The following is a 22,557-nucleotide window of genomic DNA, read 5'->3' as shown; positions in this document are numbered from 1 at the left end:
AGTGCCAAGACACCAGTCCTCAGATTGGTTATTTGATGAGTGAGAAGACAGCTGAGCTGCATGCAAGAGAGTGGAGCGGGTGTATCTACCACTGGCAAGACACCCCTCAGGCACAAAAATGTTGGCACACACACCCCCCGGCTGTAAATGCTCAGAGATATGCTTGGTTCTTTATCACTTATTCACATCTTTCTTAGCTAAGACAGACTCTGAAGATGGGTTCTGTCTAGGACAGTGGTTCCCAAATGCTTCGGAGCCACTGCCTTCTTGGCCCCATAGACACATCCCCAGGGCCGGATTTAGGTTTGACGAGGCCCTAAGCTCCTGAAGGTAATGGGGCCCTTGATATGTCCAGCTGTCCTTTGTCAACAACAGTCACTGTTTTTTTGTGTTGAATATATGCTACATGGTCGTTTATGGACCTAATAGGTATCTAAAGCCATTTGCACATAACAAAATATGTTTTTTTATCTTATATTTTGGAAATGTGCATCCAGTTTCCCATCCAGGGGGCTCAAATGCATTTTCTTAAATGATCGTTGATGGCTTTTGTCGCTGCATATGCCACACAGGAGCTAAACAGCGAAAGGACCTTATTTTGTAGTTGCTGGGGAGAAGGCTTTGGTTTAGGAACGGACTTCCGGAATGGATTAAGTTTGAGAACCAAGGTACCACTGTAGTGACTTTGAAAATAAGAAGCCAAGAGCGGGGAGGGTTGGGAAGTTGCTTTTCTTTATTAACAGGTCTTGGGTTGGGCTGTAGCTTTCAAGGGAAGCAGAAGGAAGCCCAAGAAGCTGAGGAAAGTGAGATAATTCACGGGGAGGCAGAAAGCTTGGAAGAGCATGGAATACTGGGAGCAGCTCAGGAGGTCTACAGGTTGAGGTTTCCGCAGATTTTGATGCCCAGAATGCCAAGGATGCCAGCCTTGGCACAGCCGCCGGCATGGAATCCACCTAAGTGGGAGGAGACAAGAAACACAAATTACACACAAACTTAAAAAATAAATTTGAGACCTGAAAACTGCGATCCTATACCCACTTACTGGGTGGAGAGCGAGTCCCTGTGAACTCAGTGGAGCTTCATAGACTTGGATAAGATTGCACTATTAGGCAGTTAGTGAGATAGTCCTCTTGTGGGATATAATCCACTGAGAGCATTCAAGTACAACATTCCTTATAATGCTAGAGAAGACATGCAGGGGCATGTTTGGTGCAGCCAGTCACAGGAGGGAAGAGGTGTGCCAATCCTCTTGTGTGCCAATCCTGCTTGTGTGGGAGGAGTCAAATACACTGGGAGCAGTCAAATACAACATTCCTTGTTTTCCTAGAGTGGATGTGCAAGGGGATGTTTGGTCCAGCCAGTTGAAACTTCCTGTTCCTCCTGGCTGGAGCATCCTTCCTTTGCATGTGATGGAAGGTGGGCGTGACCTTACCTGTCCAGGTAACAACAGGACGAGTCACGCAGCACTCTCTTCTTCACTTCCTTCTTTGGACCAGCTTTTAGCTAAGAATGCTCTGCTAGCTTCTCAGATAGCAGAAGCACTGGAGTTATTCCCCCATATGGGGTAGATCCACATGTACATATTTGTAACTAAGTCTCCCTTCAGGGATCCAACTGTGAACTGATGTAAGTAAACTTCTTTTATTGACTTTGAATAAGATTTTATTCTCTTTATTCTTTTAAGAGGGATTCAAGGGAACTTACCAGGCCACAAGCCTGCAACCAGCTATCTGCTGTGCGTGAGTAGGGGGATGTAAACTCTGCTAAGTAAAGAAACTTGCTAAAACAAGTTAAAGGTAAAGGGACCCCTGACCATTAAGTCCAGTTGCGGACGACTCTGGGGTTGCGGTGCTCATCTTGCTTTATTGGCCAAAGGATAGCTGGCGTTTGTTCGCAGACAGTTTTTCTGGGTCATGTGGACAGCATGACTAAGCCGCTTCTGGCGAAACCAGAGCAGCGCCCGGAAACACCATTTACCTTCCCACCGGAGCGGTACTTATTTATCTACTTGCACTTTGATGTGCTTTTGAACTGCTAGGTGGGCAGGAGCAGGGACTGAACAATGTGAATTCACCCCATTGCAGGGATTTGAACTGCTGAGCTTCTGATCGGCAAGCCCTAGGCTCTGTGGTTTAGACCACAGTGCCACCCGCGTCCCTAACACAAGTTAGGAAGGAGATTAATAAACAATATATCTTCTCCTGCCACCCCAAACATTCCCACACCTCTTCAGTAACCAATCCAGAAAACCTGCCACTCCAGTTTGCGGAGCTCTTTTAGTCTAGTTTGATCTGCATTTCCATTGCACTTCCAACATTTAACCACTCTGGAAGTTCCATTTCCAAACTGAAGCAGCTGTTTGGCTGGACTGTGAATACTCACTCTCCACTTTTTCAACTTTGTAAACGGGCACGTTCTTGCAGAGCTTCTCGATGGAGCTGCCGAAAAGAAGCCACTCCTTGATTTCTCCGAAGAAAGAGTCACTGGGTTCATATTTCACCCACACGTTTCTGGGGGACACCATCTTGTTCATCATCTAAAAAGGGAACGTGTTTATGAAGTAACTCATTTCTAGAGGGACAGCTGTGTTCATTTCCTGTTGCTGCACCAAGCATTGTTAAAGACTCCCACACAAGGCATCTTTACATAACCTGATGCCCTCCATAGGTTTTGGGCTTAAACTCCCATCAGCGTCAGTCAAAACAGCTGTATAATTCTGGGGCTGCTGGGAGCACAGTTGTGCTGGCTGGAGCTAATGGAGGTTGTAGCCCCAAACAGTTGGAGGACACCAGGCTGGGGAGGGCTAGCACTTGACTTAAGATGAGTGGGGTCATCATAAGGCATATTACTTTCCCTCCCCTAGAAACCCTGGGAATTATAGACTGAGGAGGGATAGGAGAGCCACCTTCAAATATCTGAAGGGCTGTCATATGGAAGATGGAGCAAGCTTGTTTACCAGTGCTCTGGAGGGGAGGACCTGAGCAAAAGGATTCAAATGACAAAGAAAGTGGTTCTGACTAAATATTAGGAAGAACTTTCCAATAGTAACAGCTATTCAGTAGTGGAATGGATTTGCTCGGAAAGTGGTAGACATTCTTCACTGGATATTTTTAAACAGAGGTTGTCAGGGATCCTTTAGCTGTGATTCCTGCTATAACGATCTCTGGCAAGCAAGCAGCCTGATAAGCAGCAACGACTCTCCGTCAGTTTTATATAAGTTTATTTAAAAGAAAAACACACCCAGAGCATGGCGTTCTGCCTGCTCTCATTAACCTTAGTTGCTCAGTCTGACTCATTGTCCCTCCCCCAACAGGAAGGATGCCAAAATCCCACCTTTCTTCTCCTTCCCTTCCATTACTCTCTGAGCCTCTCCAACTTCCTTGTCCAGGGACTGCACGGCAGGCCTGTCTCTTCCCCAGAAGAGACAGCCTCTGACTCTGGCTTATCTGCTGGTTGCCTGGCAACGCTTTGACGGACTTCCAACTCTTCCTCTCCTTGGGAGCTAACAGCTTGTTCCCTGGGAAGGAGGGGGGCTGGTCTGTCCTCTCTAAACTCAGACAGACAGCTCTCATCTGCAGAGTCAGCCCCTTGCTTGCTCAGCTCAATTTCTGAGGCTGACTCTTCTGCTGCGCTCTGGGGGGGGGGCACGTTCCTGACACCTGCTTTGCAGGAAGTTCGATTTGGGAGCTCCTTCCAACTCTATTCTATGATTCAAAGTGCATAAACTGAATATGATATACAACTTGAAGACTGGGAAAAGAAGTGGAAGGTGAATTTAAAATTTACAGTTTGTATTTTATTGAAAGAGAATTATATGAAAATGATGTATAGATGGTATATTAAGCCAGAGAAAGGGACAAAAAATGTATAACGGGGGATCTAAAACATGTTGGAAATGTAAAGAAAAAGATGGTACATTTTATCATATGTGGTGGAAATGCAAAAGGGTTAGAAATTATTGGGAAATGATATATAATGAATTGGAAAAAAAGTTTTAAAAGACTTTTGTTAAGAAACCAGAAGCATTTCTCCTAGGAATTTTAGATCGAGATTAAAAAAAGAAAGAAAATTGTAAATTATTTATGTATGCAACAACAGCGGCAAGAATTATATTAGCACAAGCTTGGAAGACATAAGAAATACCAACAAAAGAACAATGGCAAGGGAAACTTATGGAATATACAGAATGGGCAAAATTAACAGATAAATTACATGAAAAGGATAACTAAGACTTTAAAAGAGAATGGGAACCATTTACAACATATATGAAGAGGCAACATAAAGAATTGGACTCACTGGCAGGGTTTGAATAAACAAACACAGTTGTATATATAAAAAACTAAGACTATACGTATTGGGAAAATTTTGGAAAGTTACACACAGTAATATGGAAATAAAACAAAATGGGAGTATGAGGGAAGTCCAGGGGAGGAGGGGGGGAAATATGGAAAATTGTTAGAGAAATATTGTTAGAGGATGTATACATGGAAAAGAACAATACAACATATTTTTAAAAAACCAAAGTGCATAAACTGAATAGGCATGTACAATGTATGATATACCGTATTTTTCGTCCTATAGGGCGCACCGGCCCATATGACGCACCTCGTTTTTTGGGGGGGGGAATGAATTTTTTAAAAATATTCCCCCCCCCCAGCCGCGGCTGCCGCCCCAAGCCTTGTGCACACCTGCCCGAAGCACGGGGCACCCTCCGGAGGGCTCTGCGTGCTTCGGGTGGCAGGCTGCCGCCCCAAGCCTCGCGCGCCCGGCGGGACCTCCCGCCGGGCTTGCAAGGCTTGTGGATAGCTTCCTGAAGCCTGGAGAGCGAGAGGGGTCGGTGCACACCGACGCCTCTCGCTCTCCAGGCTTCAGCGAAAGCCTGCATTCGCCCCATAGGACGCACACACATTTCCCCTTCATTTTTGGAGGGGGAAAAGTGCGTCCTATGGGGCGAAAAATACGGTATACACTAAGATGTCTGTAATGAACTCTGCAGTTACCTGCTTCTCATAAGCCAGCCGCCCAACTTCTTCCAGCTCTGGAATGTAGCCTTTTTCCATCTTCATGACAAAGCAGGCCCGTCGAGAAAAGAGCCGAGTGGCGATGTATCCCTGTAATTCACAAAAGGAGAATAATAGTTGAGATTAAGGTACTGGGCCTTCCGGGCTCCTTTTTGCTCCCCCCGCCCCCAAAGTAGGAATCGACATTGGCTTTCAGTCTGAACTAGAGGCCCATGGTAAACAAGAAAGACTCTTTCTGAGGCCACTGGCCAGTGTTATTAAAGGTGTCCGAATACATTTGGATGTCCTGCAACTGATGATTCAACCTCATTTTGTAGCATTTTTACTTTTAGTGGCAAGAACGACTTGCCAAAATGCATTAATAATTTCAGAGGTAATGACAGGTGACTAATGACACATTTGTCTGAAGCCACATTTTGTATGAACACAATTTAAAAAAAAGAAAATAAATGACCATCTTCTCCCGTTACAAACTGTGTGTGAACAAATTCAGAAAAATGCCTGGATTGGTGAGCAAAGGGGTCTAACTCTGTCACTTGTAAAAGTGGATTTTGAGTCACTAACCTAACTCCTCCTATTGTGTCAAAATTGGATAGACTCAACGAGTTCTTCATTCTTGCCAGAAAACCAATCTGTATGTTGAATGTTAAGCTGACTTATTTTACGGAGCAAAGAAAGCCATTCGTGCAAAAGCACGGATGAATTTGACTGTTCTGGAAACAAATTCCTCAGAATGTGACTGACGGGTGCTCGCCATTGGCATTGCCCTTTACAATGCCTGTGATCACCCCAAAATAAATTTATTTTAAATAGATGATACTGGATGGATGGAATGCAGCTGAATAAAAAAAGGTTTCTGTCTAAAATAATGGTTATTCCTGGTGTGATTTCTTTCTTTCCTGTGTTGTTAAGCCCACCTTTCTTCCATAAATGAACCCAAGGCAGAATTCTTCTGCTTCCAAGGCAGTCTCCCAACCAGGCGCTGACCAGTCCCAGACCTGCTTAGCTGCAATAAGGTAGATGGCGGCTCCACCTGCCTTCAGATCCACCCTCTGTCACCTGAGTCTGTTTTGCAGAGGACCCCAGAAGATTGTTGTGAGACAGAAACAGGTAGACTTACATGCTTGTAGTCAAAAATGGTATCTGAAGAGCAGAGTCCTCCATAGACGTGGATGTTGGCCACTTGATTCTCATTATCTATGGACACGGTCTGCTGGACATAATCACCATTGTAGCTTGGGATTCTGTAGACCTGAGAGTAAATATAGCCCCCCAAATTGTTGCTGTTATTATTTTTTACATATTCCTTGTTGTGAAGTATGACATAAGTAAGGGTGCTTTGAGTATATATATTTTCATAAGTGTAATTCACTTAAACTTTCTTTTAAAAAATCAAAGTGACTAATGAGATAATCATTTAAAAGAACCCCATTATTGGGTAGTATGCCAAAGTACACAGCAGCAGGAAAAAAAACCCCATCAAATGCATGAAAAACTGGAGTAAAAATTAAAAACACAAATAATCAGCAATTTGGGGGGGAATGATCTCTTTTGCAGCATCGGGAAGCAACCAACAGATTCTTGAAAGAGTCAGGTTTTAATCTGGCTTCTAACAGCACCCAGTATTGGGGGGGCAGATGGCCCCCCACTGCAGAGGCATGCCACAATGTTGGCACTACCATTACTGTGCAGGCGGGCACTTGCCCATGGGACAGGAGCTCCGATGCTGAACCTCAAGGGAGCTGATTTCCAGTTTAAAGGTAAAGGGACCCCTGACCATTAAGTCCAGTCGCGAACAACTCTGGGGTTGCGGCACTCATCTCACTTTACTGGCCGAGGGAGCTGGCGTTTGTCCGCAGACAATTTTTCTGGGTCATGTGGCCAGCATGACTAAGCTGCTTCTGGCGAACCAGAGCAGCGCATGTAAACGCTGTTTACTGTCCCGCTGGAGTGGTACCTATTTATCTACTTGCACTTTGATGTGCTTTCGAACTGCTAGGTTGGCAGGAGCAGGAGCCGAGTAACGGGAGCTCACCCCATCACAGGGATTCAAACTGCCGACCTTCCGATCGGCAAGCCCTAGGCTCAGTGGTTTAGACCACAGCACCACCCGCATCCAGTTTATACCAGTTTAGGGGTATAAATAAACAGCATCTTCAACTGGGCTCTGAAGCTAACAGATCATCAATGCAAAATGAACAATACCAGAGTAATATGTTCTAACTGCCATTCTCTGCTAACAAACTGAGAGCCTCCAAACTGTGTGCCTGTGTTTTCAGAGGGGCAGGATACAACCCTGTCCAAAACAAGGTGCAATTCTGTAAATCCACCAGTACTTCCATATTATCTGTATAAAGTTTACGTTTTGCTTCGTTTCTGCCACTCCCACTTTTCACAGCATTTTAGGAGTTCTGCTCACTTCAACATGCTGGTGTTGTGTAGGACATACATGCAGTGGGATAAATAAAACAGCAGCCCCAGTATAGTAAATACCACCACAATGGTTACGTCATTTGAAGTGTTACCATGGTGAAAAAGAGATGATTCTGTTTACCTGGAAAGTGGCAAAAGCTGGGCTCCAGAAGACCCCCAGAACAGCGATTAATACAGCCTGGGGAAAGAAAAGTGGGAGGGGGAAGATATTTTCCATCAAGATAAAATAGGACAGCAAACTCACAGTTGGAAGTGGCTCCATTTAAAGCAGTACTTCCCAAATTTTTAGGGGTCACTGCCCCCTAGATTCCATAACCTCATTCCCAAGGCCCCCTACCCTACCCTGAGGAAGGTAATAACACCATAAAATTCAAAACAGACGCAATTAATGGCACATTAAGTCAATTAAAATTATTTAGTGAATTCAACAAAATGGATGGACTAGATCCAGTGATAACCAACTTTTCAAAGTCTGAGGGTCACTAACATCTCCAGGACTCCTCTGCCAGCCCCTTGCCTCTTTGCACCCCCCTTGGTAACCCCCCCGGGCACTACCACCCACTTTGGAAAACACTGGTTTGATTTGGGGCTAATGGCAGTGAAGTCAATGTGGGTGGGTAGCTTTGAACCTTCTGCTACCTTCTAGAAGCTCCCAGCACCACAAGTGAATGCACAGAGATTCCATACATGCGCAGCTTCCCTGTTGCATTCAGGGATTGTCAATGCCCTGGGAGAGCAAGATAACCAGTGCCTCATGCTGGTATCAGAAGAGGAATGGGATTTCCCTTCCCCAAGGAATGCAGAGGAGAACCAGAAGCTCTATTCTTCCCAATTCCCACAAAGAGGCTGCATTTTGTTCCCACCAATCCAATAGGGGGTCACTGAATGAAGAGAAGAAGAAGAGGAAGAGTTTGGATTTGATATCCCACTTTATCACTCCCCTTCAGGAGTCTCAAAGCGGCTCACATTCTCCTTTCCCTTCCTCCCCCACAACAAACACTCTGTGATGTGAGTGGGGCTGAGAGACTTCAAAGAAGTGTGACTGGCCCAAGGTCACCCAGCAGCTGCATGTGGAGGAGCAGGGAAGCGAACCCGGTTCCCCAGATTACGAGACTACTGCTCTTAACCACTACACCCCACTGGCTCTCCTGCAGGACCTTCAGAGAATCTACCCAAGACATACCTCACTTCTTGGTTTCTTTATTTAAAATATTTGGGAACCGCCTCTCATTACAATAATACCCAGGCAGTATACAATCAAGCAATTCAACGCAAAACAGGAATGCAACATTCAATCAAAACAGTCTAGTAAAGACAACACATCATGATTTCAGTAGCTAGGAATCATTCAGCTGGCATCAGAGGCTGGAGTAAGCCTGAGTGATTATCCATGTTCTCAACAGCCATTGGCAGCTGTTGCCCTCAGTGGGTGGAATTCCATTCCCCAGTCAGGGCGCCACCACGCAGAATGCCCTACTCCAATTTGCCATACTATGAACCTCCACAGGCCTTGGAATAACACACCATATTGAAGGTTGTCTGTGGAAGAGCTCCCCACCCCCCCCACCCCAATCTCGGGATCCTCTTTTATCCTTCTCTGGAGCTCAGATCTCCTGTACCCTGACATGCCATATTTTCAGTTTAAACATCCATGACGTTCAAAGTTTTGATTGTGTTGTGGGGTTGAGGGGGGTTAGTGCCCCGAGTCCCTTCCAGACATGGGGTCCTGTACATAGTGAGGGTTAGGGTCCAATAGGGGATTCTGTTGCTGAGCTAGACAGGCAGGTTTTTGAGGAAGACGGTGACCTCAGCTGGCCACTTAAGTGTCCTCATTAGCATCCCAAAAGGATGAGCCAGGTTGCAAGAACTACAACAAGTGATGGTGGGCCTCTAGGCTAAAGAATCCTTCACCTGCTCACCTAGCTGCTCGGTAGGAGAACTGTAGCCAGAGAGTGTGAGAGAGAACTGAGCTGGAAGCAGCCTGGAGGATGGAGAAACAGAGACCTGCTTGCTCTGTGCTTGATCCAAAGCTGTGACTCATGGAGAAGAAAGATCTGTTGGGGTGCTGATGTTGTGAGTCCCTCCATCCTATGCTCAAGCTGTATAGATGTGTAAATAAAACCAAATATGCTAAAGACATCACAGTCCCTGCTGAACTTCATTCCAAGGAACCTGAACCCTGGTGTGGTGTGTATAATGCTACTCTGCTGTCAGAAAATCATTCTGTAGTTACAGAAATGAGTTCATTCAAAACCAAAGCAAGTTCATTCAAAATGCTACATTCACGAAACGTAAAGTTTTGGATGAGCTAAAGGTCCCTGTCTCCTTCCAAGACATGCTAGCTTGCGGTGAATCCCCACCTGCTACGAATTTCTACCCTTACAAAAACAATTCACAACCTCCCCTAAATATATTAATTTTTGCTAAAAGGATTCTGCCAGCTATACTCACGAGTCCGCTCATTTTTCTCTCAGATAAGGGGAAGAAGCTGAGAAGCAAATGGAATAAGATTCCCGAGACTTCGAACTTTTATATCTTGCCCGTAGGTGTGGGGAACATTACACAGAAATAGGCCCCGTACATTTCGGGACTCCATATCTATCGGACCCGCCATGGTAAACGGCTTTATCTGCATTTTGGGCTGAGCCGATAACCACGCCCGATAGCCCAGAGTACATTAGTCAGCTGCGAAAAAATTCCAATTTGGTCATTTTGCAAATATCAGTTAACCCTTTCCAGAATGTCTGCACCTGCCTGCCTCTAGTCTGCCCATCTGCTATACGATATCAGGTTCTTAAATAGAGGGGGGGTGTCTGAGGTTCTGTGAGGGAGGGGATGCTTCTGAAATTCCCCTCACCTAAATTTTACCAGGATTTTGGAGTTCCACATTACTGAGCTTTGTTCCCGCAGCAGAACCCAATATGCATGGAAAACCCTCTGTTCTGAATTTTGCTCAGACCAACTAGTTAGTCACGGACTCCATAACTTGCTTGCCCGTTTCCCATTGGAACTTCAGACTGACCACTGTGAGAACAGGATGTTGGACCAAATAGCCATTGGCCTGATCCAGGATGGCTCTTTTATGTTTTAAATAGTGCTTATCCCTGCACCTCTAGAGTGCATTACATAGGAACAGAGTCAGACTATTGGGTCTAGTTTTGAATAGTCTAAACTGGCCAGCAGAGCTCTCCAGGATTTCAGACAGCCTTCTCACACAGCCCTGCCTGGAGATTTCACTGGGGAAATCTAGGACTTCCTTTAATCTGTCCTGGATCTTCCAATATTCAGCTTCGTTGGAGGTTGGTGGGTTCTAGCATCAAGAGAAAGGGAGGAAAAAATTTCTCTACCCACTTCCTCCTCTTGCTTGCCTTTTTCTTCTTCTAAACTTTACACATGTTGAGATCTCCTCGCAAGGGCGTTGTGTCCTTTTTCGCTGCTTCGGATAAAACAGGAAGTGCTGCCTTGCTGGACCACTGCTGCCACTGCTGCCGCCACCTACCTGCTCCTGCCACCACTGCCGCATTCTCCATTGGCAGAGAAGCAGTGCTGCCAGTGGCACCAATTTCAGGCAAGATCATACCAATTTTGGGTGAGGTTTTGCCCAAAATCGCACAAGATCTTGCTTGCTCTGCAAGATCTCATTCAAATCGAATCAAGTACCTTTACCGGCATCACGATATTATTTTTTAAAAATATTTTTATTAAACAATTTCAACATAACAAATTATCAAACCATATACAGTGGTACCTCTGGTTGCGAATGGGATCCGTCCCGGAGGCCCGTTTGCAACATGAACAGAACGCAACCCGCAGTGGCGCGTCTGTGCACGTGCGGGTTGCGATTCACCGCTTCTGCACATGCGTGTGACATCATTTTGCGCGTCTGCGCATGCATGAGCAGCGAAACCGGAAGTAACCCTTTTCAGTACTTCCGGGTCGCCATGGGACGCAACCTGAAAAAACGTATCATGAAGCAAATGTAACATGAGGTATGACTGTAATCCCATACATTATTCCCCCCTCCCCCCCTTCCATCCCCCCCCACCAGGGACTTCCCTCAGCTACTTTCTCTGATTTCTCTGCACGTATTATTCTCTGCATGTTATAAAATTATACATATCCTTATGTTATCTATCTACCTTATTATCAATTTGTGTGGTGTTGTTGTTGTTTAGTCGTTTAGTTGTGTCCGACTCTTTGTGACCCCCTGGACCAGAGCACGCCAGGCCCTCCTGTCTTCCACTGCCTCCCGCAGTTTGGTCAAACTCATGCTGGTAGCTTTGAGAACACTGTCCAACCATCTCGTCCTCTGTCGTCCCCTTCTCCTTGTGCCCTCCATCTTTCCCAACATCAGGGTCTTTTCCAGGGAGTCTTCTCTTCTCATGAGGTGGCCAAAGTCTTGGAGCCTCAGCTTCAATTTGTGTATGTTTATTCAAAACCTGCAAAGGAGTTCAGTTCATTTTGTTGTCCTTTTAGATAATTTGTAAAAAGTTCCCATTCTTCCTTAAACTCACAGTTGTCCTTGTCCCGAAGTTTGTATGTCAATTTAGCCAGTTCTGCATTGCTCATCCATTTTTCATGCCACTGTTCTTTTGTTGGGATTTCCTCATTCTTCCATTCTTGTGCTATCAAGACTCTTGCCATATTGGCATCACGGTATTAAACATTTCAAGTTATTGGGATAATTTAAAAGGGCAAGGGTGAAGCTGTCGAGGGTAGTAAGGTCACGCTGTGATTGTGTGCACTTAGGTATTCTGCTTCGCCCTGCCTGTTCCCCAAAAGGATGGTTTGTTGGGAACCCTTTCGGGTAAAAATGTGGCTAAAAAGGAAGCTACTAAGGCCATGATATCTGCTGGGAGAAACCTCATTTGACTTCTTTTCGGATTTGTAGGTCAGAGGTCCAACATTGTGATGGCCTGGGGCTCGGACTCGGAACCAGAGGAGACTCAGTCTACACTGGATCCTTTGCCTCAGGCGGCATCTGAACCTAGTCCAGGGCCTGATCCTGAAGAGTCCTAGTCTGCACAGGTTCCCCTGCAACAAGGACCAGCTGGGCCGAGTCAGGGGCCTGAGCCTGCCCTGGCTCCAGATGCGGGGATGACCTCGTTGCCTTCAGCTGGGCCATCACTTACAGCTGCTCCACTACTGGTTTGGTCAGGGGAGGCTGAGGCGGCCTCTGGGTCTAGTAACCCACTGACGTCTCCCGAGCTGCAGAGACTAAGGTCTGAGAGAAGGAGAGACCTGAGTACTCGCAGGAGGAGTGCTCGCCTTCGGGTGACACAGGGATCAGGACCGGCCGTTACCCCGACAGAGATAAAAGGCTGTCGGAACCCATCCCAGGTTGCGGGAGCAACATTGCTGTTTGCTAGAACCTGTCCAAGATCTTGTGCCTGACCTTGCCTGGTTTCCTGCCTTGTGTCCTGCCTTGGCCCTGTTGGGCTGACTCCTCACGGAATCCTTGGATTCGGGACTGGACCTGGACTGTGTTGCTCAGGTTAACCCGTGGGCCCAGCACAAAGATTTTGCTCAGCATCAGTTGGCGAGGTATGCTGTGTAAAGGGCAATCTTTGAGATTGTGGTCCATTGAATCAGGTACTACAGTGGTACCTCGGGTTACATACGCTTCAGGTTACATACACTTCAGGTTACAGACTCCACTTACCCAGAAATAGTGCTTCAGGTTAAAAACTTTGCTTCAGGATGAGAACAGAAATAATGCAGCAGCGACAGCAGGAGGCCCCATTAGCTAAAGTGGTGCTTCAGGTTAAGAACAGTTTCAGGTTAAGAACGGACCTCCGGAACGAATTAAGTACTTAACCTGAGGTACAACTGTACTTGGTTGCAGGCGCACAGACGGGCTTGATATGGAGTATGTAAGAATCTTTGGTCGCTGCAGAAGGGAAGGCATGTAATCTTGCGAGCATAAAGGAAAATCTCATTCAATTTCAATCAAGATCATGCCCCAAATGGTTGTGATCTTGCCCAAAATTGGTACCAATGGTGGTGACTCTTCTCCACCACTGTCAGAGGCAGCTAGTCAGGTGGTGCACCCATGGGTGTGTCTCCTGGGGCTGGAGGTAGTGGACTCAGCCTGCCTAATGGCTGTGCCAGCTCTGTCTCCTTGTTGGTTTTTATCTTCTGTGGCCAGGGTGTCCTCACAACCTCCCTTCAGCACTCCTGCCCCCAGCTTGGTGCTATGCTGCTCAGGCTGGAGGGAGCCCAGCTCTGATGGTTGGGAACCGATGGTGGGATTTGTAATCCAAGACAGCGATGTGCCACTGTAGCTGTTGATTTATGAGCTACTGGGGGAGGGAGTAAGTCCCCTGATGATGAACCTGCATAGCAGCAGACAGGGCAAAATGCCTGAGAGGAATTGGTACCAAGTTGGGGAGAGCTGAGGGACGCGGGTGGCGCTGTGGGTTAAACCACAGAGCCTAGGACTTGCCGATCAGAAGGTTGGCGGTTCGAATCCTTGTGACGTGGTGAGCTCCCGTTGCTTGGTCCCTGCTCCTGCCAACCTAGGAGTTCGAAAGCATGTCAAAGTGTAAGTAGATAAATAGGTACCGCTCCAGCAGGAAGGTAAACGGCGTTTCCGTGCGCTGCTCTGGTTCACCAGAAGCGGCTTAGTCATGCTGGCCACATGACCTGGAAGCTGTACGCCAGCTCCCTCAGCCAATAAAGCGAGATGAGCGCCACAACCCCAGAGTCGTCCGCGACTGGACCTAATGGTCAGGGGTCCCTTTACCCTTTACTTTTACCTTGGGGAGAGCTGGGATGAATAAATGTCACTTTTGCAAACATTTGTGCCAGATGTGAAGAACTGTGCAGGTTTTAAGCAAAGATCCAAAATGTAAGAACTTAACTTTATATCCATGGAAAGATGGTCTGTATCTTTTTTTACAGAAAGTGGCAAGAGCTCCACCAAATTTATTCTTTCAGCGATTCCATACCGCTATCAGCATGTTCTTTTGACAGGGGCCACATTTTCCTTAAAAGAGACGCTGGTGGTGCTGTGGTTTAAACCACTGAGCCTAGGACTTGCTGATCAGAAGGTCGGGGGTTCAAATCCCTGAGACGGGGTGAGCTCCCGTTGCTCGGTCCCTGCTCCTGCCAACCTAGCAGTTTGAAAGCATGTCAAAGTCCAAGTAGGTACCGCTCTGGCGGAAAGGTAAACGGTGTTTCCATGCGCTGCTCTGGTTTGCCAGAAGCGGCTTAGTCATGCTGGCCACATGACCTGGAAGCTGTATGCCGGCTCCCTCGGCCAGTAAAGCGAGATGAGCGCCGCAACCCCAGAGTCATCCGCGACTGGACCTAACGGTCAGGGGTCCCTTTTCCTTACCTTTTCCTTGTTTACAGGTGTTAACAGAAGAGGCTGTTGGCCTTCGCAAACAGTTTTTGTGTATGCATGGATCAATTAATTATATCAATTTAAAGATGTGAGCAGGGAAGAGAAAGAACTGTCGCCATTGGAGCAACAGATCTCAGAATGCTTTCTCTTGTTAAATTCACGTTTCCTTGAAAATTAGATCGACTCTAGGGGTGGCAGCCAACTAGGTTTACTCAGAGTAGACCCGCTGAAATTAACAGTCCTAACTTAGTCGGGTTCACTAATTTCCGTTGAGTAAAACATAACTGAATGCCACACTAAAAGAAAAAGTCACAAGAATGGAACTTAAAAATGTAAAAAAATCCAGATTTCTGCCCATTCTGATCAATGCAGATGTTGGAATGTTACTTGACATTTCACACAACAGGCTTACTAGGCGAGCCATGTTTGTTTTGTGGGATTAAACTCGGTCTTAATTCAGCAGTTTGAAAATGACGCCTCCCGACGCCTCCCGCCCATTCCTTCTGTGCAATCAAATGTTATCAAAAAGTGTATTGATTATATCTTTTATCGGCCTCATGTGGCTTATCTGTAAGGCGTCACCCGGTTTCCTTGTCCTTTGCATACATGCCCCAGGTCTGAGGAGGACCAGCCCCACTGTGATAAGGGGGCCCTACCCCTCCAGACTCTCCACACCTAATATTTGAAAACCGGAGTATATAAAGTGGAAGGGTTCCCCTTTAGCTGATCCCGCTCCACTTCCAGCGACAAAATGAAGCTGATTGTGAGTATACACAACTTTTCATTTTCTACTGAAAGCCCATGGGACGGAAAACCCAATTTATCCCTAAAACCTCTTATTTTTGTGGGAAGCAATTTCTAGATTTCGTTTATGTATGTATTTATTTTATGACATTTATAGACTGCCTTTTCTCCAAAGGAGTTTGAGGTGGTATAAATGAATCTCCACCCCCCATTTCATCCTCACACAGTGGCATAGTGTGGGGGGCGCAGGGGGGCCCCGGCCGCACCAGGCGCAACATCTGGGGGGGCGCTCGCACTCGAGTGCTAAAATCCACGGGTTAGGGGGCGCAAATTACTTGCCTTGCCCTGGGTGCTGACAACCCACGCTACACCACTGTCCTCACAAGAACCCTGTGAGGTAGGTTAGGCCAGGGTCACCCAGTGAACTACGTACCTCACAGGGCTGTTTTGGGGATTAAATGATATGGGGAGAACCTTACCCTCCTTGGAGGAAAAGCAATGCAACAACTAACATAAAATAAATCTGCTACGTCATATGTAGACCTGGTGGGCTTCAGTTCCTTGAGGAATATGCAAGAAACGCACTCATGGTGAAACAGCCCTCCTGCCCATGAATGCTCTTGAGCCACTGTGCTTAAGAGCTCTTAACTCTGTGATGGATTGCGGTCCTAATCTTATAACGTGAAATAACCCCCATGCACTAACAAACACAACTGTCCTTTTAGCTACTGGAAAATTGAATGTACATAGGATGCTGCAGCCGGAATCCTAATGTCAAAGTTGGACATTGGAAAGCAAGGCACTTGGGAAATTTCTCTGCCCCCATTCAGAATAATTCGATAGCCAGTGCATGCTTGAATCCATCTCTAGTTGCCGGAAGTCCAAAATAGAAGAAGAAGAAGAGTTTGGATTTGATATCCCGCCTTTCACTCCCTTTAAGGAGTCTCAAAGCAGCTAACATTCTCCTTTCCCTTCCTCCCCCACAACAAACACTCTGTGAGGTGAGTGGGGCTGAGAGACTTCAGAGAAGTGCGACTGGCCCAAGGTCACCCAGCAGCTGCATGGGGAGGAGCGGAGACGCGAACCCGGTTCCCCAGATTAGGAGACTACCGCACTTAACCACTACACCACACTAGGAGGCCAAGAGTAAGGGCACTTTATGCAGCAAAGGAATAAGCGAGAAACGGCTGGCTTCACAGCCTGAGTTGTTTTTTGTAGATTAGTTTACAAATACTGTACTGAGATTATGTTTTAATTTTTTAAAAAAACCCAAGTTGATTATAAATAGAAGATGACAGTCATGTAACGCTACTCTTCTTCTGAAATCTGTTCCAGGCTTTGAGTGTTGCGCTCCTGGCCGTTCTCCTAGCCCCCACCTTAGCCGATAATGTAAGTACTAAGACAGGTTAAACGCGTTGCTCTCATTAAATTATTTCTGCCTTGTTGCTGCTCTTAGAAGCTCGAAATTGGATGTGCTCTAAGGCTGCCTTTATATCCTGGTGTAGAATTCTGCATGATTGAGACCCTCTTGCATTGTGAATGTGGGGACATTCTTGAGCCTTGCGTAGGCTGGCCAATTTGCCAGATTTTGAGGGATAGGAGCGGGTGCTCTTCCAAAGATTCCTGCATCCAACTCTACAATTCTAGAATTCTATCATCTCCAAACGCAGCTTGAAATAAAAAAAATTCCTTCCAGTAGCACCTTAAAGACCAACTAAGTTAGTTCTTGGTATGAGCTTTCGTGTGCATGCACACTTCTTCAGATACCTGAAGAAGATACCTGTATCTGAAGAAGTGTGCATGCACACGAAAGCTCATACCAAGAACTAACTTAGTTGGTCTTTAAGGTGCTATTGGAAGGAATTTTTTTTGTTTTGACTATGGCAGACCAACACGGCTACCTATCTGTAGCTTGAAATAAATAATGCTTCAGACTGAACTGTACTTGAGAGCTGGCTTCAGTCATGCTTACTGAGGTGGACGTCCACTTTTTGTTCCATTCTGCATTTACAAAGAAATGTTTATTGCGAAATCTGGAACACTGAAAATCTGACTGTCTTGCTGTTCTTCATTTTCCCCACTCAAGAATATCAGCGAAAAGAACCAGGGAAATGTGGGGGGCCACTCCCATCAGTCTGTGAGCATTGACAACCAAAAGCAGGTGGTCAACGTGGACAACAACAATGGCTGGCACTCCTGGAACAACATCTGGGATTACGGCACTGTAAGGAGCACCCACACATTCAGAGGCCTTTGTTTTTTTTTACTTGGGATAAGGAAGGAATTCAGTTTAGTTCACATAAAAAAATGAATCGATCGAAATTGTGATTTCCGAAATGGTATGAGAACAATAGTGGAGAACAACAGTGGAATTTGCTGCCAAGGAGTGTGGTGGAGTCTCCTTCTCAGTGGCGTAGCGTGGGGGGTGCAGGGGGGCCCGGCCGCACCGGGCGCAACATCTGGGGGGCGCGCTCGCACTCGCAGCTCTCTGCCCCTACCTGCCCCTACCTGGGTTAGAGGGCGCAAATTACTTGCCTTGCCCCGGGTGCTGACAACCCACGCTACGCCACTGCTCCTTCTTTGGAGGTCTTTAAGCAGAGGCTTGACAACCATATGTCAGGAGTGCTCTGATGGTGTTTCCTGCTTGGCAGGGGGTTGGACTCGATGGCCCTTGTGGTCTCTTCCAACTCTGTGATTCTATGATTCTATGATTCTATAATAGAGTATGCAGTATTGGGGAGGGGGTGAAATGAAGCTCAGTTCCACATTTCATGCAGACCTGCCTCATCACTACTTCCCAAGGCAATATGCCAAATGAGGCACAACTCTGCAGATTTCATAATGCAGTTCACCATCCAAAAACTGCACAAAATGCATGCATTTATTTCATAAAATTTATATAGTGGTCAATTGCAGAGAAAGCCCCCACTGAAAGTAGTTTGCAAAAATAAATTGAGGGAATATAATTTGTAAATTTATATATTAGTGAACAGAATATATAAAATTGCACTATATTAGGGAATATTGTATGCAATACTTTTTATTTCTTTAAAGGTCGTGAGTTTGAGGTGGTAATGGGGTGAGCCGAGTTTAAGACTAGAAAACTGAAAGAAAGTAAAATGGACAGAATTGTCGCTTCCTGCGTAATGCTCATCTGACTACTCCTGTTTTGCTTGGGCAGGGCTACATGGCAACCCGGATCCTCTCCAAGAAATCTTGCATTCTTACCAAAATGAATCGAAATGTCATGCCAGATGTGACCACTCTTCCAGAAGCCATCAAGGAAAAACAGGTAAAGACAAGAGGAGCCTTGTTGGGCGGATTTCAGAGAGGATTAGACAAGTTCTTGAAGAATAAGGCCTTCAATAGCTAGCTGCTAAATTTGCATTTCCTGAAATAATATGAGTACATCCAAACTTGTCCTTCAAGATTTCTGCTTATTTGAATTTGGTGATTGAATTCTCCAACCAATGGTCACAAAAATACATATGACCCACTCAGTCCTGTCTTTCAATTCTGTGTTGTTGCTCCCCCCTGTTTAGAAGGATCGTACCAAAGGGCCGGCACCCAAGAAGCTCACTTACATGGTTACTCCCAAGAAGATCACTAACCTGGCCCCATATGGGAAGAACATTGAAGCCTTGTGCAGAGGGATCCCTACCTATGCTGCTTATGAATTCGCAGGTGAGTCCTCAACCGAAAGGGGTTTGCAGAATGAAAAGAGTGTATTCCGGCCTCGGGAACAAGTTGTATTTGTTTCCCCTTCCACACAACTATACATGGACCTAGAGAATCACAAAGGAACCCCTTTTGGGGTCGTCTTCCCCACTGCGTCCTCCCCAGGGCCACGGAGCACAGCTTTGACCCTAGTGATAAACTGATTGGGCAGCTGGCTAAAAATCTTCAGACTGGATATAAAATAAACGTGCAGCCTCAGTTTTAGGTTAATAATAAATATGATAATATGCAGACCTGATGAAAATATTGAGATCCTAATGACATATCAATAATGCAAGCACACCCATGAACTGAACGAACTGTACACTTGGAACATTAAACTTAGATCTGTAGCACAACATAAAACTAAAGGGACCTCTGACCAATAGGTCCAGTTGTGGCCAACTCTGGGGTTTTGGCGCTCATCTCGCTTTATTGGCCGAGGGAGCCGGCGTACAGCTTCTGGGTCATGTGGCCAGCATGACTAAGCCGCTTCTGGTGACCCAGAGCAGCGCACGGAAATGCTGCTTACCTTCCCGCCAGAGTGGTACCTATTTATCTACTTGCACTTTGATGTGCTTTTGAACTGCTAGGTTGGCAGGAGGTAGCACAACAGAATGAGTATCACACAACAACTTTGTTGCATTCGCATGGGGTTCACTTATGGAAACCTTCAAATGTGATTGCATATAATTGGGTGAAGCTGCCCCTTCATAATGTCAAAGGGCAGAAGCGAATGTCCATAGAAATACTCGGTTCACGGTGCATTTCTGCAAAGTGCTACCCTAATTGGTTGTGCATTGAACATGAAATATATCTTATAGCTTTCCCCCACTTCTATTGTTGGCCCTGGCTGACCATTGCAGTCCCACTGAAGCGACTGGAAAGGCACAGTGGTTGAACTGGTTTAGAAACAGCGTCAGTTGTCTCTGTTGTTGATGTACCATGAGCTGTAGGGTTCTATAAACTGTGTGAGAGCTGGTGTGGCAGAGTGGTGAGAGTGTCAGGCTTGGATCTGGGAAATCAGGGTTCAAATCCTCAGCCACAAAGCTCATTGGGTGACCCTGAGCTGGTCATTCTCAGCCTGGCCTACCTCATAGGGTGGTTGTGGCGATTAAATCGGGGAGGAGAATCAGGAATGGCACCTGGAGCCCCTTGGAGAAAAGGGTGGGAAATAAATGCATTAAATAAATGATTTAACTCCATCCAAATGCCTTGTCTGATGCTATCTCTTCCCATGTTCCAAATACCACGGAGCATATGTGTCAGAGCTGCCCAAGGTCCCAGCTCACAGAGGACCAACGCCAGTTCTTGTTATATACAAAAGTCTTTATTAAGGTTCAGTTTCGATTCCAAAGCCGCGGCGCGCAGCTCTACGTCTCAACCCTAGACCGCTGAAGCTCCGTCTGAATCTCCTCCCCCCAGACACCAGTTCAAGACCCTAGCCTTGCTCCACCTCCTCCTTTGCTCCTTTCTCCTCTGGGTCCTTCTGCCCGCTGGGGTGCTGCCCTTTCTGGACTCTTCTGATGCTGAGTCCGCAGATTCTTCCCCCTCCCTCCGGCGTGCTTTAGGACCTGGCTCCCAGTCTGCGCTCCCGGCTGTCCCGCGCGCCTGTGCATTTGAACTTGGCGCACGCGCCCAGCCGGTAACCTTCCTCCTGACCGTTACACTGCTCCTTTCACTGCTTCCCCCTTCGGGGGGGCTAGCTGGTTCTGACTTCCCCTCTATTCCCTCACTCAGCGATAGGGGCGTGGTCAATCCTGACTCATCTTCTCTTTCCCCTGAAGGGGAAGCCGGCCCTGACACGTGGGACCCTTCCCCCCCCCCGCTACGCTCCGGTGGGGAAGCTGGTCCCGATCTCCAACTGCTGCTTTGGGAGTCACCGCTGGTCCCTTGCTTCTGGTGCGTCCCCCCCGGGACCCCCTTTGCTCTGGCTATAGGTGCCCCCTTCTGGGAATCTTCCGAATCACTGGACAGACTCATGGAATCTCTTGCCCCACTGTCATCCTCACCTACACTGCCTTCGGATTGTTCCCCTTCGCTCTCCACTTCCTCCTTCCCCTGTGCCTCTGCTCCTGAACCCCTGACAATATGGGGAAATAATATCTGGGATGCCGCAATGTCTGAGGGTCTCACCTTCAAGAAACATTGACCCCTTTCATTAAGAATGTTAATGACCAAAATCAAGACCTTGTATACCAACCGCTCAATATTCTCAGTGGAGAGGTTTGATCGAGTAATATGTTTGACTGTTGAAGTTATTAGTGGATGTCTAGAGACAACAGTGAAAACAAACATATTAATAACTGTACTGCTTGATAAGTGTTTAATGGTTAATGTATTTGTTTAAAAACACATTTTAAAATAAATTAATAAATCAAATGATTTAATTCCATCCCAAAACCTTGCCTGATGCTCTCTGTTCCATTTTTTTCTTTTCTTTCCAGGAGAAAGTTCAGGAGCCTGCTTCCAAGCCAATATCCTCTGGATCTTGCGCATCAGCCTTTGTGGGGGAGAAAGGATGTCTTAATAAACCTCCAACTTTTTCCCACCGCAGTGTTTGTCCATTGATGAAAGAAACAGCTTCTCACCCTGGGTTTTATTCATTTCCTTTTCATCTTACGCTTGGAGCATGAGGGGAAAAAACTACTGCATTTGGAGTGATTGCCAATTAAAATGTGCCTAGAATTTTAAAAGTCTCTCTTCATTATGTATTTGTCACATTTCTATCCCACCCTGATCGGCCATTTTATCTTCTCCCCAACCCTGTGAGGTAGGCTAGATTGAGACAGAGTGTGTGTCCCAAGATTACCCAGTTTGAGTTTATGTTGCTTGGTTTTCAAGTTAAAAGCCCAGCAGAAAAATTGAGTTTCTTGAAAAATGCCATCTTTAATAGAGAAGGAGTTGCTTACCTAGGAATTAACTCTCTCCTATCCACACCTCTACCAAAATTACCATGATTCTTCCAAGTCAAACAATAGAGCTTCTCTGCTTCAACGGTAGAGGGGAGTCAGAGTAGAGGCACCCCTGTTAAGTTGTGGGAGAACATATCAGACGACACAGTGATTCTTCAGACAGCAGGCCGTGCAGCTATCACAGAAGCCAGAACGGCAAGAGGGATTGCTGCTTTCACTGCGAAGCGATTCCTCTTGCTGTTCTGGCTTCTGAGATTCAGAATATTTTTTTTCTTGTTTTCCTCCTCCAAAAACTAGGTGCGTCTTGTGGTCTGGTGCGTCTTATAGAGCGAAAAATACGGTACCTCTTTGTTTGTGGCATCATAGGCAGTCATCCAAT

The 22,557-nt window shown here is 46.3% G+C and overlaps 2 protein-coding genes across 2 annotated transcripts; one reads left to right on the top strand and one right to left on the bottom strand.

The window, feature by feature from the left end:
* Positions 1-715: 715 nt before the first annotated feature.
* LOC309376316 (gastrokine-2-like) lies at positions 716-10,049 on the bottom strand. Its single transcript, XM_081922597.1, has 6 exons — positions 9,906-10,049; positions 7,576-7,632; positions 6,142-6,273; positions 5,001-5,111; positions 2,383-2,536; positions 716-953 (listed from the first exon to the last, which is right to left on the bottom strand). Exons 1-6 carry the CDS (start codon positions 9,915-9,917, stop codon positions 871-873), a joined length of 549 nt encoding a protein of 182 aa, XP_081778723.1. The 5' UTR covers positions 9,918-10,049; the 3' UTR covers positions 716-870.
* Positions 10,050-15,428: 5,379 nt separating this feature from the next.
* LOC309376344 (gastrokine-1-like) lies at positions 15,429-21,959 on the top strand. Its single transcript, XM_081922614.1, has 6 exons — positions 15,429-15,565; positions 16,882-16,935; positions 17,633-17,770; positions 18,728-18,838; positions 19,089-19,230; positions 21,711-21,959. The coding sequence occupies exons 1-6, from the start codon at positions 15,554-15,556 to the stop codon at positions 21,791-21,793; spliced, it is 540 nt and encodes a 179-aa protein (XP_081778740.1). The 5' UTR covers positions 15,429-15,553; the 3' UTR covers positions 21,794-21,959.
* Positions 21,960-22,557: the final 598 nt, after the last annotated feature.

This window comes from Podarcis melisellensis (assembly GCF_964234715.1).
Source record: "Podarcis melisellensis genome assembly, chromosome: 8".
Classification (NCBI taxonomy): Eukaryota; Metazoa; Chordata; class Lepidosauria; order Squamata; family Lacertidae; genus Podarcis; species Podarcis melisellensis.
Note: the sequence above shows the minus strand (reverse complement) of the source record. Positions and strands in the feature narration are given on the sequence as shown.

What these genes read in the sequence shown, in the direction of transcription:
- LOC309376316 (XM_081922597.1), bottom strand. An exon ending in CCATTTTTGACTACAAGCAT is followed by an intron (nt 5,112 to 6,141) that starts GTAAGTCTACCT and finishes TGTGAATTACAG; the next exon opens with GGATACATCGCCACTCGGCT. An exon ending in CAAAGTTGAAAAAGTGGAGA is followed by an intron (nt 954 to 2,382) that starts GTGAGTATTCAC and finishes CCTCCCACTTAG; the next exon opens with GTGGATTCCATGCCGGCGGC.
- LOC309376344 (XM_081922614.1), top strand. An exon ending in CCCCCACCTTAGCCGATAAT is followed by an intron (nt 16,936 to 17,632) that starts GTAAGTACTAAG and finishes TCCCCACTCAAG; the next exon opens with AATATCAGCGAAAAGAACCA. An exon ending in AAGCCATCAAGGAAAAACAG is followed by an intron (nt 18,839 to 19,088) that starts GTAAAGACAAGA and finishes CCCCCTGTTTAG; the next exon opens with AAGGATCGTACCAAAGGGCC.